This window comes from Enoplosus armatus, chromosome 21 (genome assembly GCF_043641665.1).
Source record: "Enoplosus armatus isolate fEnoArm2 chromosome 21, fEnoArm2.hap1, whole genome shotgun sequence".
Classification (NCBI taxonomy): Eukaryota; Metazoa; Chordata; class Actinopteri; order Centrarchiformes; family Enoplosidae; genus Enoplosus; species Enoplosus armatus.
The window spans coordinates 1564897-1581431 of NC_092200.1; the positions used below are offsets into that span (position 1 = coordinate 1564897).

Consider the following 16535-nt stretch of genomic DNA (forward strand, 5'->3'; position numbering starts at 1 on the left):
TCGGTAGCGTTTTGGACACCGCTAACAAGTAGAGAGAAATCAGCCTCCAAAAGCAGCTCAGAACGTATTCATTTTAATAACTAAACCTTTGAAGCTGTGGCGAATGTTTAATATTTTTACTTAATAATTTATTGAAAGAGTCAATTATCTGTTTACTGTCGAGTGACTTCTTGTCTAAATGTTTCGCTATTACTCGATGTTATTTCTCTTACATCCCATCATCAGTCTACCAGTGTTCTCTCAGAGTTTTACCAGTCCTGTTCGGTCTCCTTACTCAACGATCTCGTCCTCCTCGTCCTCAAAGTTCTCATCGCCGTCGTTGGCGGTGGCCTCCTGGTACTGCTGGTACTCGGACACCAGGTCGTTCATGTTGCTCTCCGCCTCCGTGAACTCCATCTCGTCCATGCCCTCGCCCGTGAACCAATGCAGGAAAGCCTTTCGGCGGAACATGGCCGAGAACTGCTCCGAGATCCGCTTGAACAGCTCCTGGATGGCCGTGCTGTTGCCGATGAAGGTGGCGGCCATCTTGAGCCCCCGAGGAGCGATGTCGCAGACGGCGACCTTGACGTTGTTGGGGATCCACTCCACGAAGTAGCTGCTGTTCTTGTTCTGGACGTTCAGCATCTGTTCGTCCACCTCCTTCATGGACATGGGACCACGGAAGACGGTGGCGACAGTCAGGTATCGTCCGTGGCGAGGGTCACAGGCCGCCATCATGTTTCTGGCGTCGAACATCTGCTGGGTGAGCTCGGGAACGGTGAGCGCTCGGTATTGCTGGCTCCCCCGCGCAGTCAGAGGAGCAAATCCCGGCATGAAGAAGTGGAGTCTGGGGAAAGGCACCATGTTGACAGCCAGCTTGCGAAGGTCTGCGTTGAGCTGCCCGGGAAAGCGGAGCGAGGTTGTGACGCCGCTCATGGTTGCCGACACCAGGTGGTTGAGGTCGCCGTAGGTGGGCGTCGTGAGTTTAAGAGTACGGAAGCAGATGTCGTAAAGGGCCTCATTGTCAATGCAGTAGGTCTCGTCTGTGTTTTCAACCAGCTGGTGGACGGACAGGGTGGCGTTGTAGGGCTCCACCACGGTGTCTGACACCTGATGGATCAAAAGAAGATCAGATATAAAGAGATGTTGAGGTGGGACGGAAAAAGGCAACGCAGGAACGGAGAAAAGAAAGACAAGAAGTGGAAGGATTACAGGATAATGCTGCATTGACTCAGTGTTTGCACAAGATACTGGTAAAATGTTTCTTGGGAGTGCTAGTCTTTGGTTTGACTGGGTACTGAAAGACAACTTCACGGACCATAGGACTATAGGACCATAGGACCATAGGACCATAACAAAAGGGTTTGGGGTCCTGGGAGAAGGATTTTAGTTGAAAGGGTAGAAGAGAAGGCTCAAAGACATTATAAACATAACATATATATATCTTAAACCCCGCTCCGGTCTTCCCCTGATACCTTGGGTGAGGGCATGACGCTGAAGGTGTTCATGATCCGATCGGGGTACTCCTCCCGGATCTTGCTGATCAGCAGGGTGCCCATGCCCGAGCCGGTGCCCCCTCCCAGAGAATGAGTCAGCTGGAAACCCTTCAGACAGAATTACAGAAGAATTTCACAGCAAACAGTGATGAGACGGATGACCGGTATGTAGATGGACGGTCAGGCTTTGTTCTCAGGAAGATGCGTTTTTTAAATGGAGCTTGATGATGTAATTTCTTTGAATGCCACCGGAGCTGTAGGTTTACTGTTAGAATTATTTCACTCTGGTGATGAAACTGCATTTTGGTACAGATACCAAAACAATACTTTTTTGATATTTTACTTTGAGAAAAAAAACTTTTTTACATTTAACAAAAGAAGACAAAGTTCTCCAATATTGTCTAAATACAAGCAGTCAGACAAGAACTTTGTCTACATCAAATACAATCTAAAATTGGCAAAATTATGACTGAACTCTGTATTAAAATAGTCAATAATAATACAATAATAAGTTTAATGAAAGTCCTTTGAGGAGCTGGTAGAATAACAGTTAAAAAAGGTTTGGAAACAGGCCATGTCAACTTGCTGGTGGCACTAGATGAAAAGTCAGAGGCTCACCAAAGTCAGCAGGATTCATCCCCTGTGGACCATGAATGCATGACAATGCATCCAATAGTTCAGTGGTGGACCGACTGACATCGCCAACATTGAGCCACGGCACCAACAATGCGGGACCTGCCCTTAACATTTCACTTTATATTGTGATTTTTGGTGGATATTCTTACTGAGGGTCAAGGAGTAGCCCTCGGTTGGTTATTCATCCTTTAGAAAAGTAATCGAGGAGATTATGATACCTACAAATATTAATACATAAAAGAGTCGGTCTAGACCTGCTCTATTTGTAAAGTGTCATGAGATGACTTTTCGTTGTGATTTGGTGCTGTATAAATAAAATTGAGGCAGAAACAATCTCATCTCAGTAAGCAGAGCTAAAGTCCCCTTTTCTTCTATTCAGACACAAAAAAAACTAAAAACCATTAGTCCTCTTCACCTGGAGACAGTCGCAGTGCTCACACTCCTTCCTCACTATGTCCAGGACCGAGTCCACGAGCTCCGCCCCCTCCGTGTAGTGACCTTTGGCCCAGTTGTTCCCTGCACCTGTCTGACCTGCAGACAACCAATAAGCACAGAGAAAATCCATCTGTGAAATGTAAAATGACGCCACAACAGATGGGAATGTGCGTGCAGACACACACTTGACTGGTGAGCCAGATTTTACTTCATGTGAGAGAGATCCACGACCTGCTTCTTCTCCTTCTGAGACATCAGTTTATAAAACAAACGCTGGAGTCATTTCAGTCTGTTTACTGTACAAATTTAATGCTGGAAAGTTTCATTGCTGCTGCAGCTCTGTGACGGCTCAAAGTATAAAGTAGCTCTAATCGTGATGAGGCCACAGGGAATTATCTCCAACTCTGCAGCTCTACGGAGGTTTTTAGCCTCTTTTAGCTCCTAGTTTTGGTTTTGCAGCACATTTCCTGTCCGGTTCAGTTTCTGTTGAAGCCACTGAACACGAGCTGCTCAGCTAAAGAGACAGATATGTTTATCAGGAGATGGTGGAGACCAAAAACAGAGCTAAAAGATCACATTTGGGATGCTTACTGTGATATAATGAAACATCTTTATCTTAAAACCCTTAACTTAACTAAGGGTGTGTCAGGAGGCTACACAAAGCAAAAACAACACTGAAGGTCATCCGTCATCAGAGTCTTTTCACATGAACAACCCTGTAAAGTTGCACAAAAGGCATAAAACTGAATCAACCCACAAATAAAAGCAGGTGATTGTTACCAAAGATGAAGTTGTCTGGTCTGAAGAGTTGTCCGAAGGCTCCCGAGCGCACGCTGTCCATGGTTCCTGGTTCCAGGTCAACCAACACTGCCCGGGGGACGTATTTATGTGCTGCGCAAACAGAGAAGAGTCGTCACATTCTGACACCAAAATATACTGTTTTTAATCTATAACTGAGACTGCTCTCACTGTTTTAAACGACACCAGTTCCCGTCTTCCTGCCCGCCGAGAGTGAATTACTCACGAAGGATACGGCCTGTGGCAGGCTCGCTAACTTGTCTATATGTATTTTTGAAGCCCGAAATTCTGCATGTGTTCTCTGCACTTAAATCCTATTCAGCAACGTTAAAGCATGAAGTTATTAGAGCAGCACGAAACCTGTTAGAGAGGAGGGCAGGGCGGAAAGGGTCTTTGACACTACAGGTCTGAATACTATATGGACAGAGAGAAGACCACCAGGTCCAGGATGGGGACATGTGTCTTTCAGTCTTAACCTCTCCGTCAGTATCCATCCATCCGTCAATATATGACAGTGTTAGGATATTGAACCAAAGCTTCTCCATATTTGTCACTGTTTCTGGATCAACAAACTTAACTTAACAACTTATCAAATGATAACAATATAGTTTATAGTACATATAGATGTATATGTAGTAGTATGTTTTACTTTAAGTGTTAAAGTAGTGCATTTACATGTACATGCTTATAATAATAATAATGATAATAATTATTATTATTACTCCAAGTTAAAAAGTGCTTCATACAAGGCAGCAAAATCAACAAATTCTAAAATCATTGGATTTTATGATAAAAGATAAATGATAAGATCATTAAAAATGGCTCCAAAAAAGAGATGAGATGTGATTTATTTTCAGAGGACGAGTGTGACTCACACACACACACACACACACACACACCTCTACTGTTATGTCTTGTACTTACAGGATGCCTCATTGTAGTACACGTTGACCCTGTCCAGCTGCAGAGATGAGTCACCCACATAGCTCCCCGCGGGGTCGATGCCGTGCTCGTCGCTGATCACTTCCCAAAACTGGCCGAGTCGCAGCAGCAGCAGAGACGAAGAAGAAGAAGAAGAAGAAGAAGAAAAGGACTCAGATGACGTCTGACCTGGTGACTTCCTGCCTGTACGGTGCGTTTACTGACACACTGCTCACCCTCTGTGACATCTAGAGGTTTGAATATGACCCCAACATATCTTGGAGGAACAAAGTGAGATTCTGCACAGATTCTGTTTTCAGATATTGTGGCTGACTGAAGCTGGGTGGTGCTCTGTTGGGAGTTTCATAAAGTCACCAAACTACACGAAGACACGTAAAAGATATAAACAGGATACGATACGAAGATTACTTCTGTCACCTCTGTATGTACGACATCTGTTGCACATCTGTTGTGGTGTCTTCCTTTCCTGAATCGCGAGTAAAGCGAAACAAAATGCATAACTACAAGCCAGGAAGAGTTTGCCATGAGTTAAAGAGGACATGTTGGACAGGCCGACTGTAGATCTGCAGGATGAATCCGTCTTAAACAACGTCAGATACTTTCCCAGCCATTCCTCTGCTTTTATTTACAACCTGAGCCTTGTTTAAAAAGCTGTGTCACTGCTGAGTTACATACTTTCCACACAGTCACGCTGGTTCATTACCCAGCAGCCTTTGCGGTCACAGTACGAGACCTGCTAACTGTCCATTTAGCTCTCGTTGCCGCTTTCTTCTCCGGCTGAAGCCAAGTTCCCTCCTTTGACTTTCAGCCCAGAAAACTCACTGAAATAGTTGTGTGATTGGTCAGGACGTGTGTGTGTGTGTGTGTGTGTGTGTGTGTGTGTGTGTGTGTGTGTGTGTCCACTCAGATTCCTCGAATAGTCTCACTGGCTCTGAGTTCACTTCACTCCCCCTCACCACTGTGATGAGTTCATTATGCTCACTGCACTCATTCATTCGTTCAGAGTGACTGTAAACCAGAGCCGCAACGACCACATCATCATCATCATCATCATCATCATATTCTCGGCTGATTCGTTTGTTAAAATCAGTTCAGATGTCCAAAATGATGAGAAGTGTTGAGTCTCTCCAGACTAAAACTGAACTAGCAGACCTTAATAAGCAGACCCAGACCTCGAGGGCCCCCGAGAGCCCCGGGTTCGTAAATGCAGTTTTAACAGGTTCTATTGTTATGATGGAACACCTTTCACACATGAACAGAGATCTTTGCCCTTTAGTCCGCTTTAATACCTTTTAAGGAGGTTAACATTTAAATACTCTGAACCGGCTTGACTGAAGTATTTATACTCAAGACACAAAGTATTCTGGGTGTCTCTGCATCATTTCCCTACACTGTGTTATGTTTGGAAACTTTGGGGGTTCAAGTGAAGCTCTGCTGGTTAGGATCATGTTTGACATGTTAAACGATTCAGTGGTTCCACAGAGGAACACGTTCTGCAGAGAACCACTAACACATAGGAAACGTCACGACATAAAACCCGGTCCGTACCTTGGTCCCGATCTGGTTCCCGCACTGTCCGGCCTGGATGTGAACTATTTCTCTCATCTTTCTTCTTCTGTCGGTCCTTTTCTCTCCGGTGGTGTTCTGAGGTCTGCCGGTCCTCCGCTGCTGGATGCCGGTGTGAGTCTGTTAAACGGGAGCGCGCGGCCGCCTTCATCCCCTCCTCCTCCTCTCACGCGCGTTCACGCAACCACGCCCTGGGGGGCCACCCGCGGGTCCAGTTTGTCCCACTCAGCAGAAAACCTCGTCTACTTTGTTTTATTTGTCCCACTGAAATACTACAACCATTACTATTCCTACTACTACTACTGGTACTACTACTGGTACTACTGGTACTACTGGTACTACTACTATTCCATCCTCATACTGATGCAGAGGCCTCTGTGAGAAGGAGACAGCACAGTTCTGCTCATTATCTCCACCTGAGGACACTTTTCCTTCATCTGATGAATGAATGCATTGCTGTATTTTAAACTACCTGGAGGAATATAAAGGATTAGACCAGCTGCTGCTTACAGTCAACGCTTTGACTGACCTTAACTTTATTTCAAAACTTTTACTTGCAATATTCTTCAATCGTGGAAACACTTTCTTTTTTCTGTACTTCCTTTTGCTGTATTGGATCGTTTTGAAGAAAGTAAAGTAATAGAAGTAGAAATGAAGCTATGTTACTTGTGTGGTTATTTCTGATGATTTCCAATGGATGCTTTATAACTTTATCTCTGTAAAAACAATTGTATGTATGCAGCAGCTCGCCGCAAGAACAGTAGTATTACTAACTTACTTTACTATTAGTACTACTAGTACTTTCATTGCTCAACATGTCCACCACATTCCATAGAGTAAACAGGGAAGTACAAATAGAATTTATATAAAAAGAGAAAGTAATTAAAAATCAATATATTAATCATAAATTCCGTCCGTCTCCAATAATCTAATCTAATCTATAATAATGTAACAATGACAGAGCCTATATACTTTCATACTAAGTACATTTTGATTATACTTTACTAAAGATTTTGAGAAGAGTTTTACTTGTAACAAACTGTTGTTGCTGCTTTTCCACTGGTAGCTCGACTCTTCATCAGTGTGACTCTGCAGCCTGTACAGAGAAATGAGGAAGGACACCTGGAGGGGGTTTTTTTCTGCTCCGTAAGGGAACATGTGCCAGACATTCCCAGAGAGATGAAGCAGGCGTCAGCTGCTGCTGCGGAGGCCTGCAGCAGTGTCGGTTTACACAGCGCTGAGAACAGGAATCTATCGCCGATACTGTGCGCCTGCTCGCTGTGGGAACACTTCATGCACGTATGTTTAATCCTGAGCCAGAAATCCCTTTAGAGAAGAGAAAACTGAGGTCTGTTGGCAAAAACAAGGCTCAACAGTGGGCAGGAAAACAGACACAAGGTCAGAAATAACTTAAAGCAGTGCAATGAAATATAGGAACACTTGTGAAGGTACACAACCACTATGCCATTTGCCCTTTAAATGAGAATCAACTGGTGAAATGAATCAGGTTGGGCAGTTAGAGACTCCTTGTCACTCGCTGCCATTCTTGTTCCCTGGAAATTCACAATAAATCTAAAGACTGAGGCCTCCAGGTTCACAGACACAAACGTACAGATCTAGATTACTTACAAAAAGCCCATCTTTATTCATTTACAGTACCAACTTTTCTCAAACCTCAAATGAAAGATAAAACATCCACAAAGCAATGTACAGTAGAAGTGATTTCCTCCCACCTTATTATCTAAACACACACACACACACATAATACAGACACCCAGACAGTGCAAACTGACAGTTAAAACATGCTCAGTATTCAGACAAAGGACGATAATTCAATGTCTGTCTCATACACACAGACGGACACAGACAGACACTCCACTAGCGGTCGTCCTCTCCGGTGAACTGCAGCAATGATGAGGATGTGTGGAGCAGCAGCTGGCCTCCCAGTCTGGTCAGGTAGGTGAGGCAGCGCAGCACCGACCTGACAGGAGGACACACAAACAGTCAGCTTCATTTAACAAAGGCACCAATTCATCAAAGTCGTATGAGGTTTAGACAAGATACATGGCTATTTAATTTTGTCTCCAGTGAATTAGGTGTTCCCTGAGCGCCACCAACAGGTCAAAACTTGTACTACTAAACCAACACTTCAGGTCATAACAGAGCTGTAGATAAATGCTAACATGTTAGCTAGTTTAGTCCAGTGGTTCCCAACCTAGGGGAGGGTCACCAGATAAATCTTAGGGGTTGTGAGATATTAATGGGAGAGGAAAGACAAGTGCACCACTGGTTTGATCTTTAAATATGTTGTGTTTCATGAGATTGGTACATGCTTTATATATAAAGTGTGAATCTGAAAAGTAAAGTAGAGTAGAAGTAGAAGGGTCATGAAATACTGAATACTACAGAGGGAATCCAACGCTGAAGTCAAGTGAATCAAGTATTTGAGTAAATGTACTTAGTTACTTTCCACCACTGCACGGCAAAATTTAAAAAAGTCCAAAATGTCAGTACGCAGACTGAAAAACAGCAGACTTGTGTCACCAGCAGAGGTCAGTAGAGGTCAGCTCACTTGAGGATGTGTTTAATCCTGCTGCATCTGAAGTCGCAGGAAAGCGTGTACATCTCGTACAGAGAGGCCTTGATAGCCAAGCAGCACAGGAAGTCTTTAGGGTGCAGCTTGTAGAGGTCAAAGGTCAGTTTAGCAACCCCATTCCTCTTTGGCTGACGGAAGCTCGGAAAGATCTGAAACACAGTAAACACAACTTGGATGTGATGCTGCAGAGATCCGTCATAATATCTGGACCATCCTCCTTTCAACAGGGGTCAGAGGTCACAGTCAGAACAGAGCCCAGAGAGCCTCTTTCCTGGGGATGAAACCTGATCGAGGTCTTCACTCATCCCGAACTAACAGCCTCACCAAAAGAAAAACTAAATACATTAAGTATATTTTATTCAAAATCCTCCAAAACGCTTACGATTGATCTGGCTTGACTCCCAACATGCACAGGGACATTTTCAGTCAGGAAAGTCTCCATAAACCACACAAACATTTGAATGTGTTGCCATCTTGTGGAAGAACTGGAGGAAGTAACAGTTCACATAAAGTCAACCTTTGAAAACAAATTATCTACTCAAGAAAATGTCTGGAAAGAAAGTCATTTGTAACATGGATATAAACTATCACAACGTTAAAATAACCAAAACACCAGATGATTTCTATAAAGACTGCCAGCAACAACACAACAACAACTTTCTAGAGATCTTTGTAGTTCCCAGTTTGGAGTGTTCTAGTTCCAGGATAAATACATCTTAATACATACTCTCCTGTATTTCCTCACGACTTGATGCTCACCTTGTGCTGCGCCCACATCTCTCCTTTCTCCAGCACCATCAGCGGCGTGTTGTTGGGCAGAGACTGGAAGAACTCCTCAGAGTCCACCACAGTCCCGTCCTCCTCCAGGACCAGAGTCAGGAAGTGGCAGGACAACATGAACACCCTCGCAGCCTGAGACACAACCAAACCAAAAACCAGTTCAACAACAGCCTCTACAGATGTGCCAGTATGAATTTCACGATAACGTCAGTGGGATCTTGACCTGCTCCAGCAGCTCGTCCAGAGAAGATGCCACCAAACTCCGCCGCCGCCTCCTGCTGTGGGTGCAGACCTTAAAACAGCTAGGCTGAGCCGAGGGCAGGATGTGCCGAGAGATGGTGGTCTGGACTGTTGATACAGACCTGCCAGGTTATCAAAAGATTATCAGATCATAAGTATATCAGACTATTAGGTCGCTGGCCACAGAGACGCCGCTGCATTTGGCTTCTGTTTGTACTTTTTGGTCCATTTTGGATGAACTGGTCAAACTAAACGAAGTACAAATACTTCAGTATTTTCCACTTTTCACTTTCACTCACTACATTTCTCTGACAGCTGGAGATACTGGTTACTTTGCAGATTCAGATTTTATATTAAAATATGATGCACGGATTAAATAAGGCAACAGAGTACACAGTTCTGGCTCCATCTTGAACTGATACAACATTAAAGGCTGATTACATCATTAATACAAAATATTAATCACACTGAGATTCTGCTACATAACAAGTACTTTTACTTTTAATCTTTTGTCATTACTTCTGTACATCGTGGTATTGATACTTCAGGGATGTGGATACTGGCAGACCTTCTTCCACCACTGGGAGCCGAATTACTACTTTGAGGCTCCTTTTGATACTTAAATTCATTTTGCTGATTATAATTCTGTTCTTTTACTTTACATTTTGAATGCAGCCTTTTACTTAAGTAAAAACACATTTACATTGAAGTACTGCCTCTTGGCTTACACATACTGCCACGGACACATGCAGCAACATTACACTCAGAAACCTTTACGCACAGCTGGTCCGCTGGACCGAGTGCCCAAATTACGCACCACATTCAGCAAATCTTCAGATTAAAGAAGAGGAACAACAGGATGCTTTAAAATATCTACCAGTCAGTTCGTAGCATCAGCAGAGACGCTGGAACAGAACTTTTCACTGATATAAGACCGAGATTTACCAGAAGTTTTGACACCCACCTCACCAACGTCTCCGGCAGCAGAGTTTGGGCGTATTTCACTCCTGACTGGATGGACAGCAGCGCCATTGTGATGTCAATCTGTCAATCAATCAGTCAGTCAGTCAGTCAGTCAATGAACTGGAGGAAAGATCAATAATAGTCGGTTGGTTCCGGCTCCGGACTCTGACCTCCCGCTGCAGAACCTGCACGGAAAACTTCATATGACCAACTATTTATTCACAGTGACGTCCTGTGATTGGTCACTGATCAGGGCCGAGAACCAATAGAATGGAGAGCTGCCTCAACAATTCACATCGACGAATGCAACAAAATAACAAAATAAAACAGGAAATGCAGAAAAACAAAGGAGTGAAAACATTGAGGGGGGGGGGGGTATGAATATGAAAATATGAAAATATGAATGTCAGCTGTGTAGTTCCTTTGCTCTTTGTTTACATTTAAATATAACACATCATACATATTATGCAACTACAACAAAGACAAGACAAAGTGAAGATAAAAAACATGGTAAAATTACAGCAGTTTAAAGGTATTGGTGGGACCCCTCTTGGGGAATTGGATTTATTATGTCCCAGGTCCAGGCTGCTCTGGGACCAGGACTGAAGAAAGGGCCTTTAAACTGACCCTGGTCCAGATATTTAAGAAGCTTACAGGAAACCAGCTGGTATTCTTTTGTTTCAGACTAAATGAGATTAGGGAGAACATTTTAATTTGGCGAGCAAATAATAATCAAGCCTTTATTCGTAACACGCTGCTGTTTAATCCTCCTACAAACACAAGAACATTATTATTGTAGCTACTTTTCTCTTTGGATGGAGCTAGGCTAACAGTTTCTCCCTGCTTCCAGTCTTTGTGCTATGCTATATTATGAGTTCATCCATTATTATTATTATTATTATTATCTATCATTTTTGTATTTGTCTTCTACGACTCTGGGTTAAAAATGGACTTAGAAAACAATAAACTAGAAGGGTCAGCGGGTTAACTGGTGGACTCTGACTGCTGTTTCCGTCGGACCTTGATCACGGACGGACCAAACGGTGCGCTTCAAAAACATCCCGCCTGAAGTCAAACCAGAGGAGCTCCACGTCGCTGACTTCACAGATAAACTTACTGTCATAACTCAAAATGAAGTTTCGAGGGAAAATCATAGACATCGCGTGTCTCAACCATTTCACCCGTAAGTCGCTTTAGCGTCTTTTCCAGGAGGTAACCGACAAACTGGCTACTGACGAGCTAACATGTTAGCCGCCACCAAACCTCATCACCAAAACTCACATTTCTGTGCGGAAAAATAATATCACGCACAGTTCAATCAAAATGTGGTCATTTCTGTAAGTTTTCTGAAATGTTATGGACAGGCTTCAGTTCGGAATACAACAAATGGGGAAATAGTTGCTAACTTGAGATCAAAATAGACCGAAGTACGGAATTCATTGTGGGGCCGATTGCCGTGGAAATGACGTATCTGTCTGGGTTAATAACTTCGCTCATCCTCATCCTCACCAGGAGTCATCACCACCATCTCAAAGCTGACGAAGATGTGCGTCCTGCGACTGACTCCAGACAACCTGTTCTTCGTTCTGTCGGGTAAAGTGGCCAACGGGGGGGTCAGCATGTGGTGTGAACTGGCACAGGTAAGAGCACTCGCTCCAGTGCGGCTCGATGTTTCACCTGTCGGGAAATAAAGGATGAGGACAAAATGGAGACAGATCAGGAGTTTGGAAAGAGGAGAGACAGAAATAAGGACGTGGTTAAGATGATTAGATATTAAAGCATAACTCTGTGCTTTTTAATTTACTGACCAGTCAGTTGTTGACAGCACTGGAGTGTAGCAAGAATAATGCCTGTGTTTGTCTCGAAAGGAGAAAAGTGAATTGGTGTGTACCTTCACCGATCACCATCAACGGAAAGACTGACTCATGACAAAGAAAACATCACATTTTAGAAGCCGAAACCAGAGAATATTTCACATTTCAGCTTAAGAAAACGACCGAATCTTTGCAGCTCTGCAACAGTAAACTCTGTATTTTCAGTGTGTTTTACTGGCAGTGAAATCTGCGGTGGTGGGGACAAAGTGTCACTACCTCCAGCTAATGAAACTGAAACTACCTGCATGGCTCAGTGTCATCAGCTGTGACCCTTTATTCTTCCTCCCTGAAGGCCAACTTCTTTGATGAATACCAGATGGAGGGCGTGTCCTCTGAGGACAATGAGATTTGTCTGGAGGTGACTCCAGAGAACCTGTCCAGAGCCCTGAAGACAGTCCAGAACGCCAAGGCTGTCAAAGTTAAACTCACCAAGAAGCACTGCCCCTGCCTCACCATCGCAGCCGAGCTGGTGAGACTGTAAAAATTACTTTTGAAAAACTCGGCAGCAACAAGTTCAAGGGCAAAAACATCCCATAATGATATATAAAGTTATATATTGTTCTCTCGCAGCCCAGTACCGGTCCCGGTGTTGGGACTTTTGCACTACAGTTAGACTAAAGTTAAAGGGAAACTCATGGGGCATCATGTCTTCTGTGGCTCTGGAGGAGCTTTGTCCTGTGTGATGTCCCGTGTGATGTCCTCTCCCTGTCCTGTCCAGCCCACTCTGTCCAGCGTCAGTCGAGTCGTCACTCACGACGTCCCGGTTGACGTCATCCCCCGGAGACTCTGGCACGAGTTCAAAGAACCAAGCATGCCAGACTTTGATGTAAGTGAAGTCGCTATGAAGTACAGTCCAAATACTTAACCAAAGAGTGGAGACATTATCCGATTTTACACTTTTAGCTTTTAAAGAAGGACGAACTTTAGAGGATAGTGTTCCTCTGAAATCTGTCTTCCATTGCAAGTGAAGTGCAGGCAGGCGACGTTCAAAGTGCATTGCAAAAGACACCTTGTCACATGTCTGTCCTTGCAGGTCAGTATCTACCTGCCTCCTCTGAAGACAATGAAGAACGTCGTGGACAGAATGAAGAACCTCTCCAACTTCCTGGTACGGTCACAATCCTTGATATCAGATCTCAGCTGTTAACTTGGTGAATACAATGTTATCTTTCCTGATAGAAATAATGGACAAAATGATTTAAATAACAACCACATTTTATTAAATTTAAAAATCCCTTAAATAGTTCTGAACATGACATTTAAAAAGGTCTCTGAGGTGGCATGTTGACTAGAGTTTAAGCTAATTTAAAGTTCCAGTTTGTTAGATATAAATTAAAGTGTGTGTGTGTGTGTGTGTGTGTGTGTGTGTGTGTGTGTAGGTAATGGAGGCCAACCTGAACGGAGAGATGAACCTGAAGATTGAGACAGATCTGGTTTCTGTCACCACTCACTTCAAAGACCTGGGAAACCCTCCGTGGGGTAAAGACTATGCGACTGTCCCCTGTTTGTCAGCCATGCGAGCAGCACGGCTCTGTGGTCCGTCAGTCAGTCCAACACTGCAGCTCAGAGAGCTGCTAGCGTGTCTGTAGACTCTGAATGTTGTGTCTTTTACGTTTGTTTAAACAGGAAATGTTTCAATGCCTCTTCAGCTAGCTTGTTTAGCTTTTATGTTTATATCTTTTGGGGTATTTCTGCCTTCATAATGTCCAGCAGAGGAGCAGAGAGGACACGTAGGAGAGGAGACAGAGGAACACCTCACGTGTCTTAAATTCCTAGGGCCACATTTTATTAGCTGGAGCCCTTCTGGTCGGGACCTCGGCTGTGTCAATGCAGAGGTTTCATTGAAATGAATGAGGAGCAGCGCTGCCGTATGTGATGATGACATTATCCCGTCCTGGAGATCACAAGTTCTTTGTTTCAAGATCAGCAGGTTAAACATCCGTCCCAGCTGACAGAGGAGCTCACAATGGTGCAGGTTTTAGTTCAGGCTCCAGCTCCAGCTCCAGGTCCAGCTCCAGGTCCAGCTCCAGACCCGTGTCGGGGGAAATGTTTCACACATTATTCTTCTTGCTGGTCTGTCTCCTTTTGTCCTTCTCTCATCTGCCTCCTGTCCCTCCAGGTGAGGACGCCTCCCAGGATGGTGGTCCGTCTCAGAGCAGGGACCCAGAGGCCATGGCCCAGGCCAGGGTGGACATCAGGAAGCTGCAGCAGTTCCTCATGGGACAGCAGGTCAACCCCAGCAAGGCCATGTGCAGTAAGTCAACCCCCAGCTCCTCATCCAGGCTCACAGCTGGAAAACGTCTTTATCTTGTCCTGTTGCCCGGCGACTTCATTATGATCAGTGAACTGGATTAATATGAGCCATTTCTTTCACAATCTTTGAGGTTTCATACACTAAACGATTAATCAATGATTAGAAAAAATATGTGATTAATCGTAAAATATTAAATCGATTCATGAAGGTACACTGAACTGCTGCAGCATGCTGTATGTTGCTGGAGAGAAAGACTGACCGTTTTTAACTGGTATATAATAAAGCCACGTCAAGTGAATCCATTGACGTCGTCCCCTTGTCCCCTCAGATGTCGTCCATGAGAGGGTCGTCCACCTCATTCTGCTGCATGAAGACGTGTCGCTGCAGTATTTTATCCCCGCTGTGGCGTAGACGCTCTGCAGTCCACACGAGCTTATTTCTGCTCACTGAGTGGGCAAAAGAAAAATGGACTGCGGCCCCGTTTCAGGCGTTTCCCCACACGGCAAAGGGACCCTCTTCCACTCAGAACCCATGAGACACAACTCCCGATGTCTGGGAGTCTCTCCGACATCTTAATGACGCTGAGGTTGGTTCCAGTCCTCACGGTGGACCTCAGGAAGACTTAACCCTCTGACCTTTGGTCGAGTAGTAAGGACATGCTGGTAAATACACCTTCATCAAGGAGGAAGGTGGGAAAAAAGTGACATTTGAACAGCTAAGATAAAAGAGCAAACGGAGCAAGTTGCACTTTAATTGTTTGAGAAGAAGTTCAGATTGTTGTGTGTTTTGCAATAAAAGGCGTTTAGTTTGGTTTTACTTCCACACAACATAATGGACTTCAATTCATTTTCATTTGTGCTGCTCAAAACCTCCAAAACGTACCTTTGAAACACTTTGTGTGTAAATAAGCAACAGTTTGCTAATCTTTGGCCCAGATAACATTTCAGTGCAGTAAATATAAATAATAAACGTTGTTCGGCAGTAATGGAAGATGTAACAGAAACGGCATCTCACCATGTTTTATGAGAGAGAGGGAGACGTGACTGACTTTTATTCTTTCAGTTGAGGAAACAAGCAGACTTTATTTCATCTGTAAGTATTTTGAGCTGTTTTTAAAAATAAGATGGCTGAGAAAAGTCATTTTGACGTCAGCGCTAAGTTAGTATTTATTCATGCTGTTGATGTCTTGCAGGCAGAGAGCCTGTCAACACAACCAGCCTCGCTCTGTAGAATGAGGAAGTAAACAAACGCCACACTGCCACCTGCTGGTTGAACTGGAAATCTCCCAGTCTATCAACGAGCCCAGGGGCTGAAGAAACGGCTGTAATTGACCTCTTTTACTTACTTTACTAAGTTTTAACATTTCTGTTTTCTTGAAATCACACTTGAAATAAAATACATTAAATAACATAAAACTGTGACCATACATCTTTGTGTGCGTCACGTGCTGTTTTTTTACTTTCTACCTTTACGTTTGTTACGTTGCTTTATTTAATAATAATAATATTCAACTGTAAGTTCAGACTTCTCTTTATTCAGTTGGAAGCTACATTATTATTATTATTACATTACAGTCAAGTATTTTACAGACGGATGTGTTTCATACATGAAATGAAGTTTCTGAGGAAGATCCAGCTGCTGCAAACCTCCAGCTGAGGTGTGTTTTCAGTCCTTCAGGGAAATGAGGGTGTGGCTGCTGTGAGAATGTCAACCAGCAACAACAGCAACAACACAGCATGTGTGACGCGCACACGCACTTTCATTTCCGCAAAGAACACTTTACATTACTTTGGGAAAATGTTCGGATCCTCTGAATATCCGTTACGAGACGTTTACTGAACTTACAATTCTCAGTCCCTCCGGCGTGTTTGTGATTGTAGACTCAAGTTTTATACACAAGATGTTTAAACTTGTATAATTCTTTATAAATTGCATCATCACACACACACACACACACACACACACACACACACACA

General features: G+C 43.8%; 3 protein-coding genes across 3 annotated transcripts; 1 reads left to right on the forward strand and 2 right to left on the reverse strand.

Moving 5' to 3' along the window:
• Positions 1 to 270: 270 nt before the first annotated feature.
• tubb6 (tubulin, beta 6 class V) lies at positions 271 to 5891 on the reverse strand. Its single transcript, XM_070928395.1, has 6 exons — positions 5835 to 5891; positions 4269 to 4377; positions 3327 to 3437; positions 2527 to 2642; positions 1455 to 1583; positions 271 to 1089 (listed from the first exon to the last, which is right to left on the reverse strand). Exons 1-6 carry the CDS (start codon positions 5889 to 5891, stop codon positions 271 to 273), a joined length of 1341 nt encoding a protein of 446 aa, XP_070784496.1.
• Positions 5892 to 7695: 1804 nt separating this feature from the next.
• cidea (cell death inducing DFFA like effector a) lies at positions 7696 to 10500 on the reverse strand. Its single transcript, XM_070927793.1, has 5 exons — positions 10433 to 10500; positions 9452 to 9590; positions 9208 to 9360; positions 8425 to 8597; positions 7696 to 7833 (listed from the first exon to the last, which is right to left on the reverse strand). The coding sequence occupies exons 1-5, from the start codon at positions 10498 to 10500 to the stop codon at positions 7731 to 7733; spliced, it is 636 nt and encodes a 211-aa protein (XP_070783894.1). The 3' UTR covers positions 7696 to 7730.
• A 1000-nt stretch (positions 10501 to 11500) lies between these two features.
• hus1 (HUS1 checkpoint clamp component) lies at positions 11501 to 15949 on the forward strand. Its single transcript, XM_070927791.1, has 8 exons — positions 11501 to 11614; positions 11944 to 12071; positions 12598 to 12774; positions 13024 to 13131; positions 13339 to 13413; positions 13685 to 13784; positions 14425 to 14559; positions 14888 to 15949. Exons 1-8 carry the CDS (start codon positions 11563 to 11565, stop codon positions 14968 to 14970), a joined length of 858 nt encoding a protein of 285 aa, XP_070783892.1. The 5' UTR covers positions 11501 to 11562; the 3' UTR covers positions 14971 to 15949.
• The last annotated feature ends 586 nt before the right edge of the window (positions 15950 to 16535 follow it).